Below are 21,460 nucleotides of genomic sequence, written 5' to 3'. Positions count from 1 at the left end.
TTATCATTAGTAAAAAACTTAGCTAGCTTGCGTGCAATAGTTTTTTTTTTTTTTTGAACTGAATGAAATGTTTTCACAAAGCAAATAAGTTTTATTGATTTAAAATAAAACTATGGCTCATACATAGATCCCAAATAGAAAGTTCTTAACAAATATAGGTAGCTTATGTATATGTGAAATAAAATAAAAATCCACTCGTTGAAAGCTTAATAAATAAATAAATAAATAAAAACTAAGGAAATGAAGCCTTGGATGAAGGGTTGCCACCATTAACAAGGCAACAATTCTTAGTGATATAACAAATGAAAAGAAAAAAAATGAAATAGGCTTGTGGTAGCAAAATGAAATAGGCCTTGATGGAAAGATATAAATACTTAATTTTTTTAAAAAAACTTTTCGTAATATATACATATATAATATTATTTTTTTAATATATAATTTTTTTTAATATTTAATTATTTTTATGTTGTATTTGCCCCCCTCCCCCCCTCAAAATTAAAGCTGGTTCCGCCCCTGTTCAGATGACTAAGAATTTGTTGACTAATTGTGTAAGAACTAGCAAATCCTTGAAATATGATTTATAGTTTCTATAGTAAATCATATAACCAATTTGTATTCAATTGAAGTTATCATAGTTGAATAAACTATGAGATATAGATCTATTGAATGTTGGGATTTTGACATAAGACTTTCTTTTAGCCTTCAACCCTACTCATTGGGAATGAATTCTTAGAAGTCTCAATTTATCCTTCATCCTTATTTGACTTTCTTCTTGTACCCATGTTTTCAAAATCAAACTTTTCAACCACCCTCAATCCAGAGTAGAATCAAATGAAACATAACCTCTAGTGGTTTGATGAAGTAAATGAATTAGAATGGGTTCCAAGTCATTGATGATTAAGGCTTGGACAAAGTATATATTATCATATTGAGGTCAAATCAACATGAATTGAATAGGTACATGAAGAGTTTCATGAACTCAGTTTCCTGAACTTCAGAGATTTCAGGAGTTTGACTGGGAAGAACAATCTCAATAGTACCATACCAACATTCTCCAAGATCCATGTTCCTTTCTAGGAAAAAAATTTGGTCCATCCATGGCATCATCAATATGGTAAATGTCTTATGGTGTGGTTGCCAAGTCCTTATGAGTTTTCTCAAAATCATGTTGAAGAGAGATACCATCATTCTTTCCATTATCTAAATGCTGCGGAAGAGAGTTAGTACTTGATTCAGCAGGGTTGCTTAATGCATGCAGCCGAGAAGAAATATGAATATGAATAAGAATACGATCTTGTTAAACCAAAGGATTTAGCATCGCTAGAGGTTTGAGCTCATTACCACAAAGCTTAATTAGCTTATCACAAATTAGTTTAATCCCAAATCAGGCATTCGATTAAGGTTTCGTTTGGGTCGGCTTTTTTATTGATTCTAAAAACAGCTTTGTAGTACATAAATTTTAATTTTTTAACCCAAAAGATGCTTTAGGAAGCAGTAAGAAAGCCATCCCAAACGAAACCTACTTTAAGTTCAAATCAATCATTTGATTTATTGAAGCCCCAACCAAATATGCCAATAATTTGTCTCCAAAAGTATGAAAAACTATATATAATATGATATTATATAGTTAAACATAGAATATCAATATATATTAAATTACCTCTCATACTTAATTTGATAAACACTTAATAAAATCACTCATCATCATCTCAGTAATTAATTAACAATACATACACCATCTCATTCATCACGCATTATGCAAAAATTTACTAGTACCTCACTGGTTCCCGCCATCCTTCCTGCCACTTTGATCATCCTTCGGCAAAGAACTAGAACAATAATCTGAGCTTCCAAAATTCAACATCACTTCAGGCCTTACAGAATTTGTCATTGACGATCCTGTAAATGAAATGCTTGACGATGATGCCTCCATCATTGAAGAAGATTCAGACATAAAGGATTCTCCACCATAAAGCCCAAAAGCCACATTGTGAAGGTTGTCATCTCCACTCTGCAGAAGCTGAGCATACTGTAGTAAATCTGGATATACAGATGCCTGCATTGTGGTTAATTGCTTCGACCGCCTCGTTGGGATCTCTCGGCTTACCACGAACCCGAGTTCCGTCCGGCCTTGAACTCGCTCAGGGAAGTTGAGCTTAGCTTTAGTGCCCTTGAACTGGAGAGCTGCCTCGTCGTAGGCGATTGCCGCCCCCTCCGCCGTGTCATAAGTCCCAAGCCAGACCCTCGCCGCCTTCTTTGGGTCTCTAATTTCTGCTGCCCATTTTCCCCATGGCCTTTGTCTTACTCCTCTATACTGCCTTCTTCTCTCGGTCTCTACATTCATAAGTTAACATTCATGAATCATTTACTCAAACAAAGATTAAAACACACACGCACCATGCATGTTATGTAGAGCAATGCTTCTATCATCCACAAAGTCAACAAATTCTTAAACGTGCTTTCTTATATGATAGGAGAGATGAACAACTAAGATTTTGTTTGGGACGATTTTTTTATTGTTTCTTAAAACAACTTTTTAGTTTAAAATTTAAAATTTTTATATAAAAACATTCTTATGAGATAAAACACATTGCTTGCGGTAAATATATTTTGACTTAGTAGCTAAATTGCAATTTCTTTAAGAGCTTGGTGTAGGAGGATGAGTGGATAAAGATAAAATTTTAAGAAAATTAAGAAGAGGTCAGTATATTATTCAGTGAATTTATGTCAGTTTTTAATGATATATCATACAAAAGGTCACAAGATTGTGATGATTTTTGTAGGCGCTACTTGATTCTGTTAAGAATTAGAAAACATTGGGACATAGTAGAACGAGACAAAATCATCAAATCTATCATCATTTTAGTAGATTTCATAAGATCCATAAATGGAAAAATGAAACTATGCAACGTGACAAAAAACAGCTAGATTTCATCCGTCTGACTAATCATACTGGTTCACCTAATCTTAGTATTCCATCAGTTCACCTAACACCAGCTATAGAGCACAACTTAAACATTGCAAGAAATAGTCCAAGAATTCATTGAAAAATTCATCAGGATAAGACTATTATAATATTAGGGTTTCAACTTTCCAGAAGAAGCAACCAAAGCAAGGTTTTTTATGTAGCAGTAACAAGAAGTAGAACAAGTATGAAGGATTTCTACCTTGTTCTTCAGCAATTTGACTGGGATCTCTCACCATCGACTCAACACTAGTTGCTGCTGCCGCTGCCCTCAGCGGCGGCGAAGTTGTTGCCTGGCTTTGAGCTTCGCCAGCAGAAGATCCGCCGGCGATCACGTGAGCTAGGGCAGAGACCATGGCTGAGGTGTCGTAGTCGGCACGTGAGGAAGTGTAGTGAGAAAACATGTGTTCGGCTTCTTTCTCCTTTTCTTCCTTGACCGTAGCAGAAAGAGGCCTCTTCCCATGCCTTCGATCCACTTTGGTTATCTTCTCACAAACACTCGCTGTTTTGCCACCGCCTGTCACCGGTTTCCGTCCATCTCTGCAGGAGTCAAGAGAGAAGGAGAGAAAGGGAAGGGTGGAAAATGCCCCGACGTGGGCTTCCCTTTTATGGTCCATAGATTGGCTCTCCCTTGGACTTATCCGTGCTTTGCATTTATTTTCCTTATTTATTGATGTTTTTGGACTTTATAAACGAGCGATTGGTCATTTAAAATAAGAGAGAGCTAGCTTACAGTCGGTTAACGTGACCCTATAGGCTTTTTTTTTTTTTGGGAGACTGATTATAATTTGGCAGTATGCTTTGATGCTAATTTGGTTCTATTTTATATTATGGCTTTTTGGGTTAGTATTTTAGTTGCTTCTTTTTTGTCCCAACACATTCATCCCCCTTAGAATGGCATGTGACGCTTATTTGGGGGAGGTTGGGGCCCCTGCGATTGGTGTAGTGCCATTATCAAAATAGATTGCACTGAAAAGTGCTTCTAATTTTGGTTTATTTACAACCATAATAAACTATGTATTATCCTTTTTTTTTTCCTAAATAATTCATCATATCTAAAAGTTCTCTTTTGAGTAGATCTAAAATCAAAGTTTTAAAAATCAAATCGGACCGGCCGGTTAAACTATGAATTGGTTAGCCAATTTGTTCAATCAGTTAAATTGTGAATCGTTCAGCCTGCCGGTTCCGTCTTTTGTATAACCTTGCTTAATTGCTTAAAACCGGAAGAGGGCCCATGGAACCGGTGGTCGAACTGCCTGACTGTCGAATCGGCTCCTGCTTTTCAAAACTAGTCTCTTGTAACAAAAGCTCTTTCTTCCCCAATTTGACTTCTTTCTTATCATATCTCCTACTCAATTTCTTGATCCAAACATGAATAGTAAAGGGATTTCTTCTTCTTATCAAACCTTAAACCTAGAGCATTACTTTCATAGCAAGTTGGAATTCATTTAGTTTAATCTACGTAAAAAACAAACAAGTATGTCTTCTTTTACCCCTTTCAGATCTAGTCTCGTGGATGCTTCTTCTACCATCGCTCCAATTTAATTTGTTTTGTTATGTAGGTTGCATCATTCGAATGTTGAATCTGAACCATCAACCGAATCCCGATGCGCCACAAGCGGGGACATTTGAGGAATGATTGATAATTTGATGAATGATGAGAATATTGTTGGAAAGTCAACTAACATGTGTGAAAATTTCTTGAATTTAGTCATGCATGATGCTCAAGAAGTAGCTCAATGCACTCAAGGTGTTTATACAAATGCCTGCTTATTTTTTCTCAAATTTGATTGTCATATTATTATCGGTCTAAATTCTTAGATTGTTATATTATTATGATAATTTTATTAACTTTTAATATTATTATTATTTATTACATCATCTGCTTCGACTCTGGTCAAACCGTGAACCTCTCTTTCTTCCAGTTCGATGTCCGATCCGATTTTCACAACCTTGTCTAAAACTGAATACATGGAGTAAAAATTTAGTAATAATAAATCTATTGATGGGATTGCATCATTGGGTGATCAATTCATTAAAAAAGAGTGCACATTTTATTGTGTCATTCCACGTACTCACATTATACAAGTCAGTCAATATAATGAAATTATATTATAAACATAATAAAAAAATCATACATGAATGATAATAACAAATTTGTAAGTTTTCAAACTATTTTCTAATTCATCCCTTGCTTCTTTCATCTTCTAGTTATCTTCCTCTTGATTAGCTTAAATTGTTGCAACTCAATGTTGACTTAATCATTATTGAACTATAACATCTACTAGAACTTCTTGGAGAACGATAATGAATTAGGAATGTTATTAATGAGCACATCTTAACCCTTCTAGAATATCTGTTGCATGTATATATGCCTCCTAAGTGCTATCTAAACTCTCACTCGTATAAATTTTACAACAATGTTCCCAAATTCAGATACAAATAGCTTAGCCTCTTTGACTAAAATGGCAGTGATATTTTCAAAAAAGTTTACATTAAAGTTTTCACTAAGTATGCTTTTGATATCATTTTGAAAATTAATTTCCTTAAGATTAGAGAGACAAGTGGTTACCTTAAGATTAGCATATAAGTCCCTTGGTCCATAATTTTCATTGTCGCCTTTGTTGGCTCAATTGTTATCATTCCTAGAGGAAATCTTGATAAAAACACAAATATATATATATATATATCGGTAATAAGTGAATTTATTACCGGAGGCGTAAGCCGCCAGAAAGCTGACGGTAAAAGCCCTAAAATGAACTAGCCCGAGCCTCCCATTTCATTTCTCTTCTTCCCTTCTCTCTCTTCGGTCGAGCTCCCCCGTCGCCTCCGCCCGCCTCTCGCGCGATCGAGCAGCTTGACAACCGTCGACGACCTATCTCCGGCCACCGACCCCACACCGGCCGCCCTCGAACTCTCCTTGCAAGGCCACCGTCGAACTCCCACGAACACACCGCCGACGAACACATCGTGCTCCTTGATCTTTTTTTATATGCTTTTTTGGTGATTTTATGTTCTCACTAGACATTTGCAAGAGGTTGTACTCTAGTGTATGCTTTTTGGTGATTATATTCTTCTTGTTGATAAGACTAGAGAGGGAGTTGAAGGTAAACTTGAATTATAGAGGTCAACCTTAGATTCTAAAATATTTCATTTGAGTAGATCTAAAATTGAATATATTAAGTGCATGTAATTTTAGTAATAATAGATCTAGTGGGTGGATTGTGACTTTGGGTGATCAAGTCATTAATTAGAGTATTAATAATAGATCTAGTGGAAGATATGATTAGAAAGAGTCACCTTAGATGATTTGGTCACATAAAATAATGGCCTTTCGATGACCCGATTAGGAGAGTAGATGTATTATATTCAACCTTTGTTAAGAAAGGTAGAGATAGACTTAAAAAAAATTGGTTATAAAATATTAGAAATGACATTAGGAAAGTTGAGGTATTAGATTTTGCTTATGTTAAGAAAGGTAGAGGTAGACATTAAAAGACTTGGTTAGAAAATATTAGAAATGATCTTTCTTTATTAGATTTAGATGATAATTTAACTTTTAACATGACACAATGTGGTTATACCAAGTACTTTCCTTATTCGGTTGAATTACATCAAGGACTAGCCGTAAGTCCATATATTTTTTGCTTTAGTCATGGATGTTCTCACTATACATTTGCAAGAGGATGTACCAAGTACTTTACTTAGACTTGAATTATATGGAGTGTAATTTTAATGGAAATAGACATAGTGAGGAGATTGTGACTTTGGGTGATCAAGTCATTAATAAGATACATGTTTTAGATATCTTGGATCCTTTTGTTCAGAGTGATGGTGAAATAGAAGGGGGATATTATCAGCACAATTCAAGTTTGATGGTTGAAATGGAGGAATGAATCAGGTTTTGGATTTGGTGTAAAAAAATTCCAAACATTTAAGTCAAATATGATCGAAATGTTTGAAAATTTAATAAAAGAGCATAGGGACATCAAATTGCCAAATGAACTTTAAGAGATGTAAAGAACATCCTCTAGCTCACCATATCCAAATTTGTGCATGTCCAAGTTGATTGATAGTCCAAGTTTTATCTATTTTGAGTTATTTAATTAAACATCTAACAATGACTGTTGACTCAACCTAGTACATCCAAACAGAAGTGCACAACGGGTCCATTTGTGAGGCAGCGATCATACCTTGTGTGATAGAATAGTCTCCCTTTAACTTTAGTAAAAATTCTATAAGATAGTGGCGAGATCTGCAATGCTTTATGGTGCCAAATCGTAGTTAATAAATTAAAGAGAATGATGAATGGCTTGGCCCTTAGAGATAGGATACGAAGTGAGCATATACGTGATAAGGTTGGAGTAGGTCCAATGGAAGATAAGATTAGAGAGAGTTGCTTTACATGGTTTATTGACATTAAACGGAGGCTTCTGATGACCCGGTAAGGAAAGTTGAGATATTAGATTTGACTTATGTTAATAAAGGTAGAGTTAGACAATGTATTCCTATTCAAGTTTAGTATACTTGTTTTAAAGTATAGCACGTACACTTATTAAGGTTTACACATGTGTTTTAATAAATATTTTCATAACTATGTAGGGGGGCATTTTCTTTAACGTCTAAATGACTATCCAAGAAGAGAGATATTGGATGTATAACAGATTGTTGCCAGATTAAAAAGAATTGACAGTTGAATTTATGCAGGGAGTTGAAACTTTCATTCAAGTTGCATCTCAACTGTCTTCCTTTCAATTTGATAAAATGTTTAGATGTCCATGTTCGAAGCATAAAAATCAAGCATTCCTCAAGCCCGATGATGTGAAGCTTGATTTCTTCCAAACTACTGGATTTGGACATCACATGATGATTACGAGCTACACAGAGATGTTCATGCCGGTTCATCAACACTTATAAAACATTTGATGAAGATCAAATGAGTAGACCCTATGAAAAACTTATTTTTGATGTAGTAGGTCCTAATTTAAAAGCTAGTGTGGAAGAGCCACCAAATGCAGAAACCTAAAATTTTTTTGAATTATTACATGCAGCTCAAAAACTAATTTGGGATGATTGTAGTACACATTCAGAATTATCCATTGCAGTGATGATGCTAAGTATTAAAACTGAGTATAATATTCTCCGTGATTATTTCAATGACTTTATTAATCTTCTAAAGGAAACTAATCCAGCGGAAAATTTAATTCCCTCAAACTTATACCGAACAAAAAAAAGGATCCAAGCTGGGTTTCACTGCTATAAAAATTGATTGTTGTATCAATGGATGTATGTTATACTACAAGAATGATGTAGCAGAAGTTTATTGTCGCATATGCAATGCTCATCGGTTTAAGCCAAACTCGAAAAAATAACGTTGTCAAAAGAAAGATGTTTCATATTCTCGTTTATTTTATTTATCAATTATTCCAAAACTTCAGTGACTCTATGCACCAATGAATTCAGCAGGTCATATGAGATGGCATAAGGAGAAAATAATAAAAAGTGGTGTTCTTTCTCATCCATCAGATGCTGAAGCGTGAAAATATTTTGATCGAGTGCATGCTTTATTTACTGTTGAACCTAACAACATAAGATTAGGATTATGTACCGATGGTTTTACCCCCTATAGTCAAACAACTACATCGTACTCTTGTTGGCCAGTTATATTAACACCATATAACCTTCTACTAGAGATGTGTATGACTACTCCGTACATATTCTTAACTCTTATAATAAATGGACCACATAATCTGAAAGCAATAATTGATATTTTTTTACAACCATTAATTAATGACCTCAAGTTATTATGAGAAGAATGAGTGCTCACATATGATATATCAACAAAATAAAATTTTATCCTTCAAGCTATATTGTTGTGGACCATTGATGATTTTTTAGCATATGATATGTTATCTGGTTGGAGCGCAACAAAAAAATTAGCATGTCATTACTACATGGAGAATAGTAAAACTTTTACACTAAAATATGGAGTGAACATACTTGGTTTTATTGTCAACGTATGTTTCTACCCGCTAATCATCAGTTTCAGAGAAATAAGGAAGCATTCGTTAAAAATAGAGTTGAGCGATCGCCTCCTCCACCCAGATTAAATGGTGATGATGTACTATAAAGACTTTCTGACATTCTAATAATTATTAATTTTCCAATGCTATCAGAATCTAAATTTTTGGGATATGGTGTTGAACATAATTGGATTAAAAAAAGTATTTTCTAGACATTATCATATTAGAGAACTAATTTGATAAGGCATAATCTATATATTATGTACATTGAGAAGAACTTCATGGATAATATTTTTAATGCAATTATGGATGTTAAAGGTAAGAGTAAAGATAATGTCAAAGCAATGATGGACATTAAATAGTACTGTCGGTAAAAAAATTTGGAGTTAGTAACAACAACCGACGGTAAAATAATGAAGCCTAAAGTACCGTACTCTTTCACGTTAGAGTAAAAAAGATTGATATGTCAGTAGTTTAAAAGTTTAAAAATGCCTGATGGCTATGGATCAAATACAAGCCGATGTGTTGACATGAAATCTGTAAGATTATTTAGATTTAAAAGTCATGATTGTCATATAATTATGGAAGTTCTTCTTCCGATCATAGTATGTATGTTACTCGATTACATATCAAATCCGTTGACTGAGCTTAGCATTTTCTTCAAAGTTCTATGTTCATCTAAACTAAGCGAAGATGCTTTACGGAGGAGCGAGGATAACATACCAATCATCCTCTACAAGTTAAAAAAAAATATTTCCTTCAGGTTTTTTTGATTCTATGGAACATCTTCCAGTCTATCTACCTTACGAAGCTAGAGTTGGTGGACTTGTACAATATCGTTGGATGTATCATTTTGAAAGGTAAAATATATTTTTATTAAGTCTCCAATATTTTTGAATAAGTTGAGATAACATATTTTTATTAACTTGATAATTGTAATTGTTTAATAGATATTTGAACAAGTTGAAGAAATATGTTAAGAATAAAGTACGATCAGAAGGATCGATATGTGAAGCATATTTGTCTCAAGAAACCACTCACTTTTGTTCCTACTACTTTGAGCCCCATGTAAGGAGTACAAGAATAAATATTGGTTGTAGCATGGACTTTGATGTAGAAGAATAATCACATGCTGCACCATTAGTATTTAAAAGGCATTAAAAGTCCAGTGGCAAATATGTTGAAAGATTTCTTAACAATTTAGAAATCAAAACAACGAATTTGTATGTGCTACTGAACTGTGAAAAAGTTGAGCCAATCTTAGAGTAAGTTCTTACATAATGTCAATAATGAGTAATGTTTATTTAAAATACTAAAGTATTATTTATCACCAGGTATTTCGTAAGTAATTTGTCTTTGACAGATTCGAGGAATATTGAGCAAGCTGTTGCAAATAAATTTTCAACTTAATTCAAATCATAAGTGAGCACATAAATTTTAAAATTTTAATTTGAATTATATCTTATTTATTACAAAAATACTATTATTTAAAAATATTTTTAGGTACAAAATCTTGATAACAAATATTTCAATAAAGGTTTGCAAGCACTAACATGAGGTCCAATGCGAAAAGTAAAAATTTGGTCAATATATAGTGAATGAGTTCAGATTTCATACCAAGTTGTTGAGTGAATGAAGAAAAACTGAAAATTATGGAGTATGTGTTAGAGGGAACACTCATGAAGAAGATGAATGTGATTATTACGGTATTCTGAATGAGGTTCTTGACCTGGAGTACCTAGGCAAAGATGAAAACTTTGTATGCTTATTTAACTATCAATGATATGATCCAGTACAGAATAGAAGCACAAGGGTTCATCATGTGTATGATTTAGTCGACGTAAAATATAGTAGAAGATACGAAAAGTTTGATCCATTTGTGTTAGCAAGTCAAGCTATTTAAGTTTATTTCAGCAAATATCTCAATGGTCGCAGAGACAAACAAGATTGGCTAGCTGTCATAAAAACAAAAGTACGGAAAATAATTGATCAATAATATATTATAGCAATTGCACATCAAGAGGATGAGATGTCAAGTTGTAGGCCTATTGAAATTGAGGAGATGCCAACTACAATCTCTAATATTGAAATACAGTTAGAAGATGTGAATAGTTCAACTAGCTCAGGCGAAGATGAGAACGAGGATGAAAGTGAAGATATCCTGGAGAGCAATAAAAATAGTTTTGATTCTGGGTAGTTTTTGTAATTTAAAATTATAATTTTTATAATTTAGAATTTTAGAATTTTATTTTTTGTAATATTTCAAATAGTACTTTTTGAATTCTAAGCAATAAAAATGTTAATTATTTATTTGTATTCTAGCATTTTTTATTTATGTAATTCATTAATTGCTCATTTTATTTATATTATGTTATATTTAGAATTATAGAATTATACTTTTTTATTAATTGCTTTTTTTATTTGTACTTTTTATATATTACAATGCTTTATTAATTACTTCTTTTAATGCAGATGGCTTCAGGTGACGATCCTCCTCGTAAATTATTTGCCTCAAAGTTTCACCGGAAGAAGTTGAGTGTTACTCTCAACAGAGCCACACAGTCTGATGAAGGTGAGGGACCTTCAGTTCCATCGGTTATACCTACATCACCACCACCACCACTTAGGGGCCAGCAGCAGTCCCTGAGTGAGCAGGGTCAGGGTCAATCAGATCCACCTGCTGTTGTACCTCCATACTTCCCTGGCTACTTCCATCATCCCTCGATGAGTCCTCACTTTCCCTCTCTAGATCAGGAACATACTGCTCCATTCTATCCATATTACCCCCCACCATCATCACAGTTAGCAAGTTCATCCACTGGTCCTCACCCTCCTTACCCCTACCCATATTATTACCCATATCCGATGCAGCCAAAATACGGTGGACCATCTAGACCAGCAGAGGTTGGCACTCGGGATCATACAGCTGCAGCAGATAAGCATCAATACATTGGGCATGAGGGTGATAAGTAAGTTCTATTTATATTATTAAGTTGAATGTATTTTGATATATTATATGTTATTGATAAAAAAATTAACCTACAGCTTCAATCCTTCAAGGTCAAATACACACAAGATCCGGGATATTATAAAGAACAAATATGATGCTCCTTATTTATCCTGGAAGAAGATCCTAAAGGAGTAGAGATATGTGGTTTGGAGAATTTCAGGTATACTTATTTGGTATGATTTAAAAATTTTGATTTAATTTGTATTAACATTTTTAGTTATGCCTAAATTTTTACATAAAGAATTTAGGTGGTTGCCTGAGCATAGCACAAAGATCAGAACCAATTTTGAGAGTAGAGGAGCGACCCGTCTCAGGGACATGTTCACAGAACTTAGAAAGTCTGGGCAGCATCCAATATGGATTGGAGAGGGCGTTTGGGCTGATCTGAGTAGTGCTTGGGCGACCCTTGAGTTTACAAAAATAAGAGAGCAGAGTAAGCAGAACAGGCCTCTAACTGTGGGGGGTTTAGGAAGCTCTCTTCATATTGGTAGATCTATTCCTCATACGAAACATAAATGACGAGTGGTAAGAATTTTAAATTAGTTTATTAAATATATCTATGTTATTATAACTATATCTTAAATTTTCAGAAATAGTATCTTGATCGGGAGCCAACACCACTGGAGTTGTATACAAGAACTCATCAACATCAAGCTGATCATTAGAGGGTTGATGAAAAGGCTAAGAAGGCTCATGTGAGTATAATTTTTTATAGTTTTGAAATAGAAATTTATTTTTAATAAAATTAATTGTAATATCAATATATTTTATGGATTTATTCTCGCAGGATGATTTTGTACGAGCTCGAGAAAGTCGGCAGTCCACTAGGAAGGGATCATCTTCAGGATCGGCCCAGATTTCTGAGTACCATACATTATCATATATTATTGGTGAAAGATAGAGGAGGGGGGGGGGGTATAGGGTTGAGGTTCACAGGGCTTTGCTTATGCCCAAAAAAGGAAGCTCATCAAATAGACGTTGAGCATCATCTTCCTGCAAAAATGGAGAAGCAAAAAGAACAACCAAAAAAAGAACACAATACAGAGTACCTTGATTCCACATAAGAGCTTGTACTTCAAAGTTGAAGGAACCTTGCAGAACACACTCCCAACCATCTGAGGCAAAAAAGTCTCACCTTTAACGTTAGCCCTGTCAGTTGTAGTCCAAAAACAATAGTCCCCAACCTGTAACACAAAATAACTCCAAAAACAGCACATACTGTTAACCAAATTCACGTAAGATTGATAAATCTTGCAATCAACAAAAATTCTCCCCTTCACCAAAAGGAAAACTTGAAAAACCTGGCAACACAAGCCAACACCCAAACCATTTAAAAAAACAAGCCCCCGAAACCAGCTGGCCGAGCAACCCAGAAACTTGTTGTTATTGCTTTATGTGTAGGGTTTAGAGTTTAGGGTGAACCTCCCTCAAATAGAGGGGAGCTGACAATTTTTTTCAGATGCTACAGGTTTTCTGCCGCCAATCAGTGGTTTGGCTGCCAGAAATGACGATACCGGACGGTTTATTTTACACCGCCGAAAATATAATCAAACCGTCAGAATTTTCTGGCGGTCTACCGACGGTTAACATGTTTTTGGCCGTCGAAAATGACGATACCGGACGGCTGATTGACACCACCGAAAATTTCTTTTAACTGCTGGTATTTTACCGGCGGTTTACCGACGTCGCCCTGCGGTTATCCGGCGACTTACCGGCTATGTCTACCGCCGGCAATATTGTCTGCGATGACCGCCGAGTAGCCGCCGGTATGTTACCGGCGGTTTGCCGACGCTATCCAGTGGTTATTCGATCGCACGACGGCTGCTATAACTGTCGGCCATGCCATCGGCGAGGACCGTCGGTTAACTGTTGGTAAGCTTTCCGGTGGTTTGAAGGCCGGAATGCCACCGGTAATAAATTCGGTAATAACCGGCAGTATAGGTTGCTGGAAAGTCATCGGGGAAAAAATCGCCGGAAAAACACCACCGGCAACGATTTCCGACGCCATTTTTTCTGGCGGCTTGGGAACCGCCGAAAAGCCGCCGGTAATAACATGTTAACCGCCGAAAAAAAACACCGATAATAGTTGAATTTCCTGTAGTGAACAAGGAATTATAATATAGAACGACAACAAAAAAATGAAAGCAAAAGGCCTTTAAATGAACCCAATGCAAATTTTTATATGCATTCCTTTGATCCTAATAAGACTAACAATGCAAGAATAAATGCACATGATAAATAACATTTAATATGTCAGCTCATCTAGGTTAAATTAAATTTAGAAAGATGTATTTACTTATTATTTTGGACTTCTTTAAAAAAGAAGTACTAATTAACCAAGTCAACATATAAATTTGAATTGATTTCAACTAACAAGTTGAAATCCTTAACTTGGCTATATTTTTGCCAAATCACAAGTCGCCTAAAGACAAATTCAAAGCCAATTTTTCGTGAAGTTGCATTGTAAAAAAATCTACTCATATCTAGAATTCATCATATTAAAGTTACCATTAACAGTCCTTCAATATTTTTTTAAAAACTTACAGAAAATTAAAATTTTACGCCTCCGTCTGCTAGGGTTTCATTGAGGGGAGTCGCAGTCCTCGGCCTCTACTTCTTCAGTCTCCTAGGAGTCCATCAACTAGGAGAGATTCACTCCGTCTGCTAGGGTTTCACTTAGGGGAGTCTCGCCTCCATCTCCTAGGGTTTTGCTGAGTGGTATCGCCCCCTCAACATCTGCTTCGTCGATCTCCTTTAGAGCTCAGGGAAATTTTCTTTTCTCTCTTATCTTATTGTTATGGACCGACCGTTAGTCAATGGTGCTATTTGATTTTAATTCATTTTTATTTTTTGGAGGGGTTTTGTTATCTATGGTGAATAACTCTTTCTCTCACTCTGATCTTAATTTTTTAGGGGTAAACCTCATTCAAAATCATTCAAGGATGTGTTGGTCAGCTATTCTTCCTCTTCTGATTTTTCAAATCTGAAGGCGTGCATCCATCATGGTTTTCCCTCTCTTTGGATCTTAGAGGAGGAGATCCAGGCCTTAGCCTAACCCTTCGAGTTCTCACTTGTCTGAAAGTTTTTTGGTCATTGACTTCCTTTGGATGGGGTTTAAATTTTTTTCTTTAAGTTGAAACTTTCAGGTAAATTTTCTATTACTCTATTGAATCCTATGCATGTTTTGATTTAATTATCCAATGATTTGGATTATAGCAAGATTTTTTCTAGGGGTTTATATTATGTTAACTATTTTATGAAGTTAATAAAATGGTCTCCTTTATTTGATCTTAGCAAAGAATCTCATGTGGTCCCAATTTGGATTTCTTTTCCTAAGCTTCAGCCTCATTTATTTTCTCAACACATTTTATTAGAGTTGTGCTTTCTCTTTGGCCATCCCCTCCTATTGGATAATGCTACTATGGTTGGCTCTTGGTCTTCAATTGCTTGTATTTCAATCAAACTAGATATCACTAAGAATTATCCTAATGAGGTATGGCTTGACCATGAAAAGTTTGTTTATGTTTGAATTTATGAGTGACTTTTCATTTTTGTTAACGTTGTGGGCATTGTAAATGTATTAGCAATGAAAAATTTGAATATTTTTATTGACATCCTCATTTAGAAAAGCTAAAACTTAGAAGGTTAACGGTGGAATTGGGGATAGTGCTGATGACCAAGATGGTGTTGCCCCTATCACTCCTAATGTTCAGGATCAATCCAATATTATTGTGGTTCAAAAAAGTTTTGATGGGTTAAATATGAAGGTGCACTACAGGAAAACGTCATTTCTGGCAGACATTTTCGCCGAAAAATTGGTCAAAATCCGTCGGAAATGCTAATTTCCGACGGAAATATTTTCGCCGGTTTGACGCGCGTCGAAAAAGGCCTTTCGGCCCAAAATAATTCGCCGGAAACATTTCCGGCATATTACCGGCGGATTTTCCGTAGGAAAAATATTTCCGGCGGATTTTTTTTGCGCCGGAAGTTCAAGAAAAAAAAATTTAAACACAAATTCTGCTCAGCACAAGCAAGCCAGCCCGACCCACACAGGGCCTGCGAGCCCAAGCGCGCACACATGGTAAGACCAGCCCGCCCGAACAGGCCCACTCGTTATCTGCCTTTGGCGGGATTCGAACCCGCCCCCTTCCTCCTCTCTGCACACTCTTATGCTTCAGCCATCTACCATCTAGCATTCACTTAAAACCTATATAAATTTGTTACTTTTTTTATTTAACTTATAACTACTCTATATTAAAAGTAATAATCAAATATTTTTAAAGTTAATTTTTTTAAAGATAAAAGAAATATAATTTAATTTAACAATAAATTATTAAATTAGTTAATTTCTTGTTTTAAGGGTAATATTGATAATCATGGTTTGTCCATTAAGGTTGCACTGTGTAACTCCTCTGCAGCATATACAAATCCTAATTTATTCATTGGCCCTATTGTGGAAGCTGTTGCTGGTGAGCCTTTAAATAATGCTATTGATGTTTCTAACTTAGCCCCGATTAGTCCCATTCCCATTACCCCACTTTATAAAGATGACCCTGTGGATAATGTGGTTGGGCTCTTTCCCGGAGTTTAGGATTCTGTTAGGGACCTGAATGCTCCTTCTGTTGGGTATAGCCCTACTGCCCATTTGATTTTCATTTGGGGAGTTCTTCCCAAATGATGTGGATGTGGATCATCTGGAGAATTACGATCTAGCATAACTTAATATTATTAAAGTTTCAAAAAATGATTCTATATTGTGTTCTTCTAAGCATAAAAAATATGAGAGGAAGAAAAAACTTCAGCTCAATCCTATTATTGTTCGGGTTACTAGAGCTAATGCCTCTTCAAGAAATGCTTTAAATGTTTAGTTTTACTTTTGTCTGTTGTTGTGCTCTGCTCCTTCACCTGTGTTTTGAGCATATGGTGGTTAATGTTTCTTCTGTTGTGGTTCATTGTTGGTATTGGCTTGGTTGTTGTGGCGCGGTTGGTTTTGTTGTTATTTATTGTGGTTGGTAGTTTCTCTCCCAAGTTATGTGGGGTTGTTTGTTGGTTGGGAGCTTCTTCAGCTTTTGGTGCTCGTTCTGATGTTTTTTTTTTTAAATGTTTTTGTTCTTTTTTTTCTTTTTGCTCATTTCCTTTGTAGTCTTGTCTTGTCATGTGGGTTTGGTTGGTGGTTCTTGCTTTTGGTGTTGATTGGCGTTGCTGTTCTTTTGTGGTTGTCGATCGTGTTTGATGGCCCTATTATTTCTCTTATGTTGTTGCGGGCTTTTGCAACTGTTGATGTTCTCTTGCATGTTTCTTTTGTTTTGGACCTCTTTTGTCTTTAGCCGATTAGTTTTGCTGGCTAGAAGATGGTGCTGATAGCCCATTAGTTGATCGCCATTTTTTGGGTACTAGCTCCTGGTTGCCCTCGATTTTTCTTAGGTTTCTCTTCTTACTTGTAATTAGATGGAATCTTAGGCTCTAGGCATTTTATTTTTGATATAGTTCTTCAGACCATTAGCGAGCTAAATGTTCCTTTTAGGAATTTGTATTTTTCCTTTTATATTAACGCATAAGCCTGTCAGTGAATTTTATCCAAAAAATAAGATAAAAATATTGAAGTTACCAACTCGCTAAAAGTATTCACAACTCATTTAATTAATGGAACTCATCCACTAATTAAGGGTACTGAATTATCAATCATGACAACTCACCAAGGGAATTTATACATCCCAAAAAATTTGCTAAAGAAAGCTCATCTTCAACATACATTTTCGCAAAAGTTATTCGACTAATGGATAATTATGAGGCTTTCTTTGGGATAGCTTTCTTACTGCTTCCTAAACCAATTTTTTAGTACAAATATTTTTTAAATAAATAATTTTTATACTAAAAAACTACATTATGAAGCAATATAAAAGCTGTCACGGGCTTCATTTGAGACGACTTTTTTATTGCTTTTTAAAACAGAATTTTAGTACAAAAATTAATTTTTGTACTTAAACCCTATTTTAAGAAGCAATAAAAATATTGTCCCAAACTAGTCTTAGTCAAACAGATCTGTCCACCTCCTAAAATGCTTAATTAATCATAGTTGATAATAACCAACAATCTCTTGCAAATTGAAATGGTATTTCATGTGCTTGAATACACCCACTCCTGCAATATTAATCAAATTTGGCTATTTCTATTATGTTGGCACTATTTTTATCAGAAAAATAATGTGCTACGTGAGATTATTTCAGTAAGTACCTTTATAATATTGATCAGGCAGCCAGCAAACCAGAATACAAGTCTGTTGCTTTCCTCAGTCCTCACACGCTCTGTCCTCAGGAGTAAATTAAGTCTATTTTTTCCTTTTCTTTTTTTAATTTATATTGACCTGAATCATTCTTTGACAAGAACAACCGTTCTGATGACTTTGTCTTGTTTTTTTGTCCCATCAGATTATAATACACAAGAAGAAACTCTTTTCTCTCATATATGTTGATGAAACAATAATTAGAAGGAATATTTGCATTCATATCATCAAATTTATTTGACAAATGATCAATTGTGAGCCGCGCTCAATGAGTTAACAAATTAGATTTGAGGCAGTCTCGTCTTGACTCATTAGCTTGCGGTAAAATACACTTATGGGGTATGTTTGGGATGGTTGTAGCTTTTGTAAAGGTGGTTATGAAGCTGTTGTGGAGAAAGTGGCTTTTTTAAAGCTGCTGTAAAAATCAGCTTCCTAGCATAAAAATTTCTTGAAAGTAATGGTTGCGATTTAAAAAGCAAAGCAATACTGAAGTTGTCCTAGACGGAGCTGTAAAATATATTAGCATTAAGGAGTTTAATTACAAAGTAATTAAAAATATTTAGAACTTATATTTTACAACATTATATCAAATTATTTTTTTTTTGTTAAAACCCATCTACGGGCCTACGCGTTAATATTAGGAAAAAATTACACAGTCCTTAAAGGGTCCTCTAGCTCGCTACTGCTCGGAAGAACTACAATCAAAATAAAAAAGAAACCTAGGAGCCGGAGGTCCCTACTAACCAGCATATCAAATTATTCTTTATTATTCTCTGTAACTATCATTTTTTTATTATAATTGTTTGAATTATAATCTTTTTTTTTTCTCGTAACCCAACTCTAACTCATAGAATTATGTCGAACTTCATTAATTTATCAAATTCAAGCTCAAATTATAAGTGATTCGATATCAACCATTTTATATTGAGCCGGTGGTTGATCTTAATTACTTTATTTTAGTTAATATCATATGCACAAGCAATAAAATAAAAGCGTGTTGACCAAAAATTTAGAGATAAATTAAGCTCACTCTAAAGATTAATAGTAGCGATTGTTGTGAAAGGGAAGGATGTGTTGCAACCAAGGCTATGGACAGGCCTTGAAGGAGATTGTTGTAGCAGAAGTGAGGTCATAACACATTTTGTTATGATAATTGCTAAGTCATAAGTAGAGCTAAAATGTAGCTCTTGGATGGGACAGTTGTAATGCAAGCAACCCTAAACACAAATCTAAAGCAACAATTACTGCAACAAAAGTAAGGTTATGATGCAAGTTAATTTATATAAAATGGATATAGCATTATATAAGCAAGGTTTAGGGAGGTATTTAGAAGGAGTTGGCTGTAATATAGATATGAAGGGGGGTGATTGACATGTGAATAAAATTACAGCATAAATATAGAAGGAGATGATTATGGCATAAGAGATGTTATGAAGCATATTCAAAAGCAGTGATATATAATTGATACATCATCAAAAATCGACTTGATCGAGCATGAATCTTGAGGCATATTTGAGATTACAACTTCAAAAATTAAATTGAGGACCATCCAAACTCCAATTTCAGCTTATAGTCAAATTATAAGTATCAAGGTAATGAACCCAACTACATCAAAATCGGTCCAATCCGAGCCCAAATGAGCTCAAATCAAGGGCTTAAAGCATATTTAAAAGCTCCAAAGTATTAATTGGATGACCGAGTGATATCTAAATTTGATGTGTTTATAGTCAAATCGAGTGGCTTGACGTGACAAATCCAACAAGACCAAGTTCGCTTATTCCGATATCATTATGAGACTTAAATACTTAACAAAATTCTCTATGATCGAAGGAATCAACATGGGCCATCTGATGGAACACTCCGAATCAACCCTTAATCTTTTTCTTATTTATGAGGTATGCCACTCTTTAAATATAGAAATAGACCCCCTCTCCCCACATAAAAGGGGCTTGGACTTTTGATGGATTAAATCATGAGCTAGATACTCAAGAGAGCTCTGAGACTTGAAGCATCCTGGAGCTTCACCCCGGCACCAACACCGAAGAACCCCCGCCCTACCATTCTAGACTTCTACCCAACCATCTTCAAACCACTGTTCGACCATCAACCACCATTGCCTGCCGACTATGATCCCTTCGACCACCATCGCTCACCAACTATTGTCCACTTTGACCTCTATCGCCCACTAACTACGGTCCCTTCAAGCTGGTCTATCGCTCATCGACTATGATCTCTCCAACAACCATCGCCCACCGACTATGGTATATCTGACCCTTGTTGTTTGTCGAATACGATCCCTTTGACCTTAGTCGCCAGCTAACTACAGTCCCTCAAACATCCGTTTCCCTTCGACTATATATGGTCCCTCCAACCACCGTTGCCTACCAACTACGGTCCCTATGACCTTCATCGCTCCCTGACCCAGGTCCCTTCAACTATCATTGCACCCCAACTATGGTATCTCTGACCTTCATTGCCTGCTGACCTCCATAGCCCACCAACTATGGTCCCTTCGACCTCCTTCGCTTATCGATTATGGTCCCTTTGACCACCATTACCTACCGATTACGGTCCACTAGGATCTCTGTCACCCGCCGACTCCAGTTGCTCCGACCACCATCACCTGCCAACTACGGTCCATCCCTAGCGCTGTCGTTCACCTACTATGATCCATTTGACCTCCATCGCTAGCCAACTACACTGTCTCCTACCTTCATCGTAGGCCGACTATGGACCCTTTGATCTCCATTATTTGTTAACTACATTCACTTTGACCATCGCCACATATCGACTACAGTCCACTCCGACCTCCATCACTTGCCTACTACAACATCTCTGACCAGCGTCGCTCACCAACAACAGTCCACTCCAACATCTTTCACACATTGACTACAGTCCTTTCGACCTCAGTATCATGTCGACTACGATCCCTTTGACCTCCAAATATAGTCTCTCTTACCACCATCACTCGACTATGGTTCTACTAACAAAACTAACAGTCCAAACACTCTCTTAAGAACAACTCTCACATTACCATATTCTTCCAACTCAAATTATGTATTGTGCTTTATATGATGTATATTTTTTACACTGAGCCAATGCCTTCCCCCAAGGAAGAACATCATTTGTAATGAACCTCAAATACTAGTGAATTTTACAACTAGGCAAGGCCCTGTGGT

The 21,460-nt window shown here is 35.6% G+C and overlaps 1 protein-coding gene across 1 annotated transcript; it reads right to left on the bottom strand.

Annotated features, from left to right (window-relative positions):
- Positions 1-1,595: 1,595 nt before the first annotated feature.
- Positions 1,596-3,754, bottom strand: LOC110098477 (ethylene-responsive transcription factor ERF113). The gene is made up of 2 exons (XM_020825318.2): positions 3,168-3,754; positions 1,596-2,334 (listed from the first exon to the last, which is right to left on the bottom strand). The coding sequence occupies exons 1-2, from the start codon at positions 3,580-3,582 to the stop codon at positions 1,778-1,780; spliced, it is 972 nt and encodes a 323-aa protein (XP_020680977.1). The 5' UTR covers positions 3,583-3,754; the 3' UTR covers positions 1,596-1,777.
- Between the last annotated feature and the right edge of the window lie 17,706 nt (positions 3,755-21,460).

The sequence above is a fragment of the Dendrobium catenatum genome, unplaced genomic scaffold, assembly GCF_001605985.2.
Source record: "Dendrobium catenatum unplaced genomic scaffold, ASM160598v2 original_scaffold_200310, whole genome shotgun sequence".
NCBI classification, from domain to species: domain Eukaryota; kingdom Viridiplantae; phylum Streptophyta; class Magnoliopsida; order Asparagales; family Orchidaceae; genus Dendrobium; species Dendrobium catenatum.
The sequence above is the reverse complement of the archived record's forward strand: the minus strand, read 5'-3'. Positions and strand labels throughout refer to the sequence as shown.

Coding starts and splice junctions, on each gene's coding strand:
- LOC110098477 (XM_020825318.2), bottom strand. CDS start 3,582: ATGGACCATAAAAGGGAAGCCCACGTCGGGGCATTTTCCACCCTTCCC. Junction 2,335..3,167: donor TCAAATTGCTGAAGAACAAG/GTAGAAATCCTT, acceptor TTATGAATGTAG/AGACCGAGAGAAGAAGGCAG.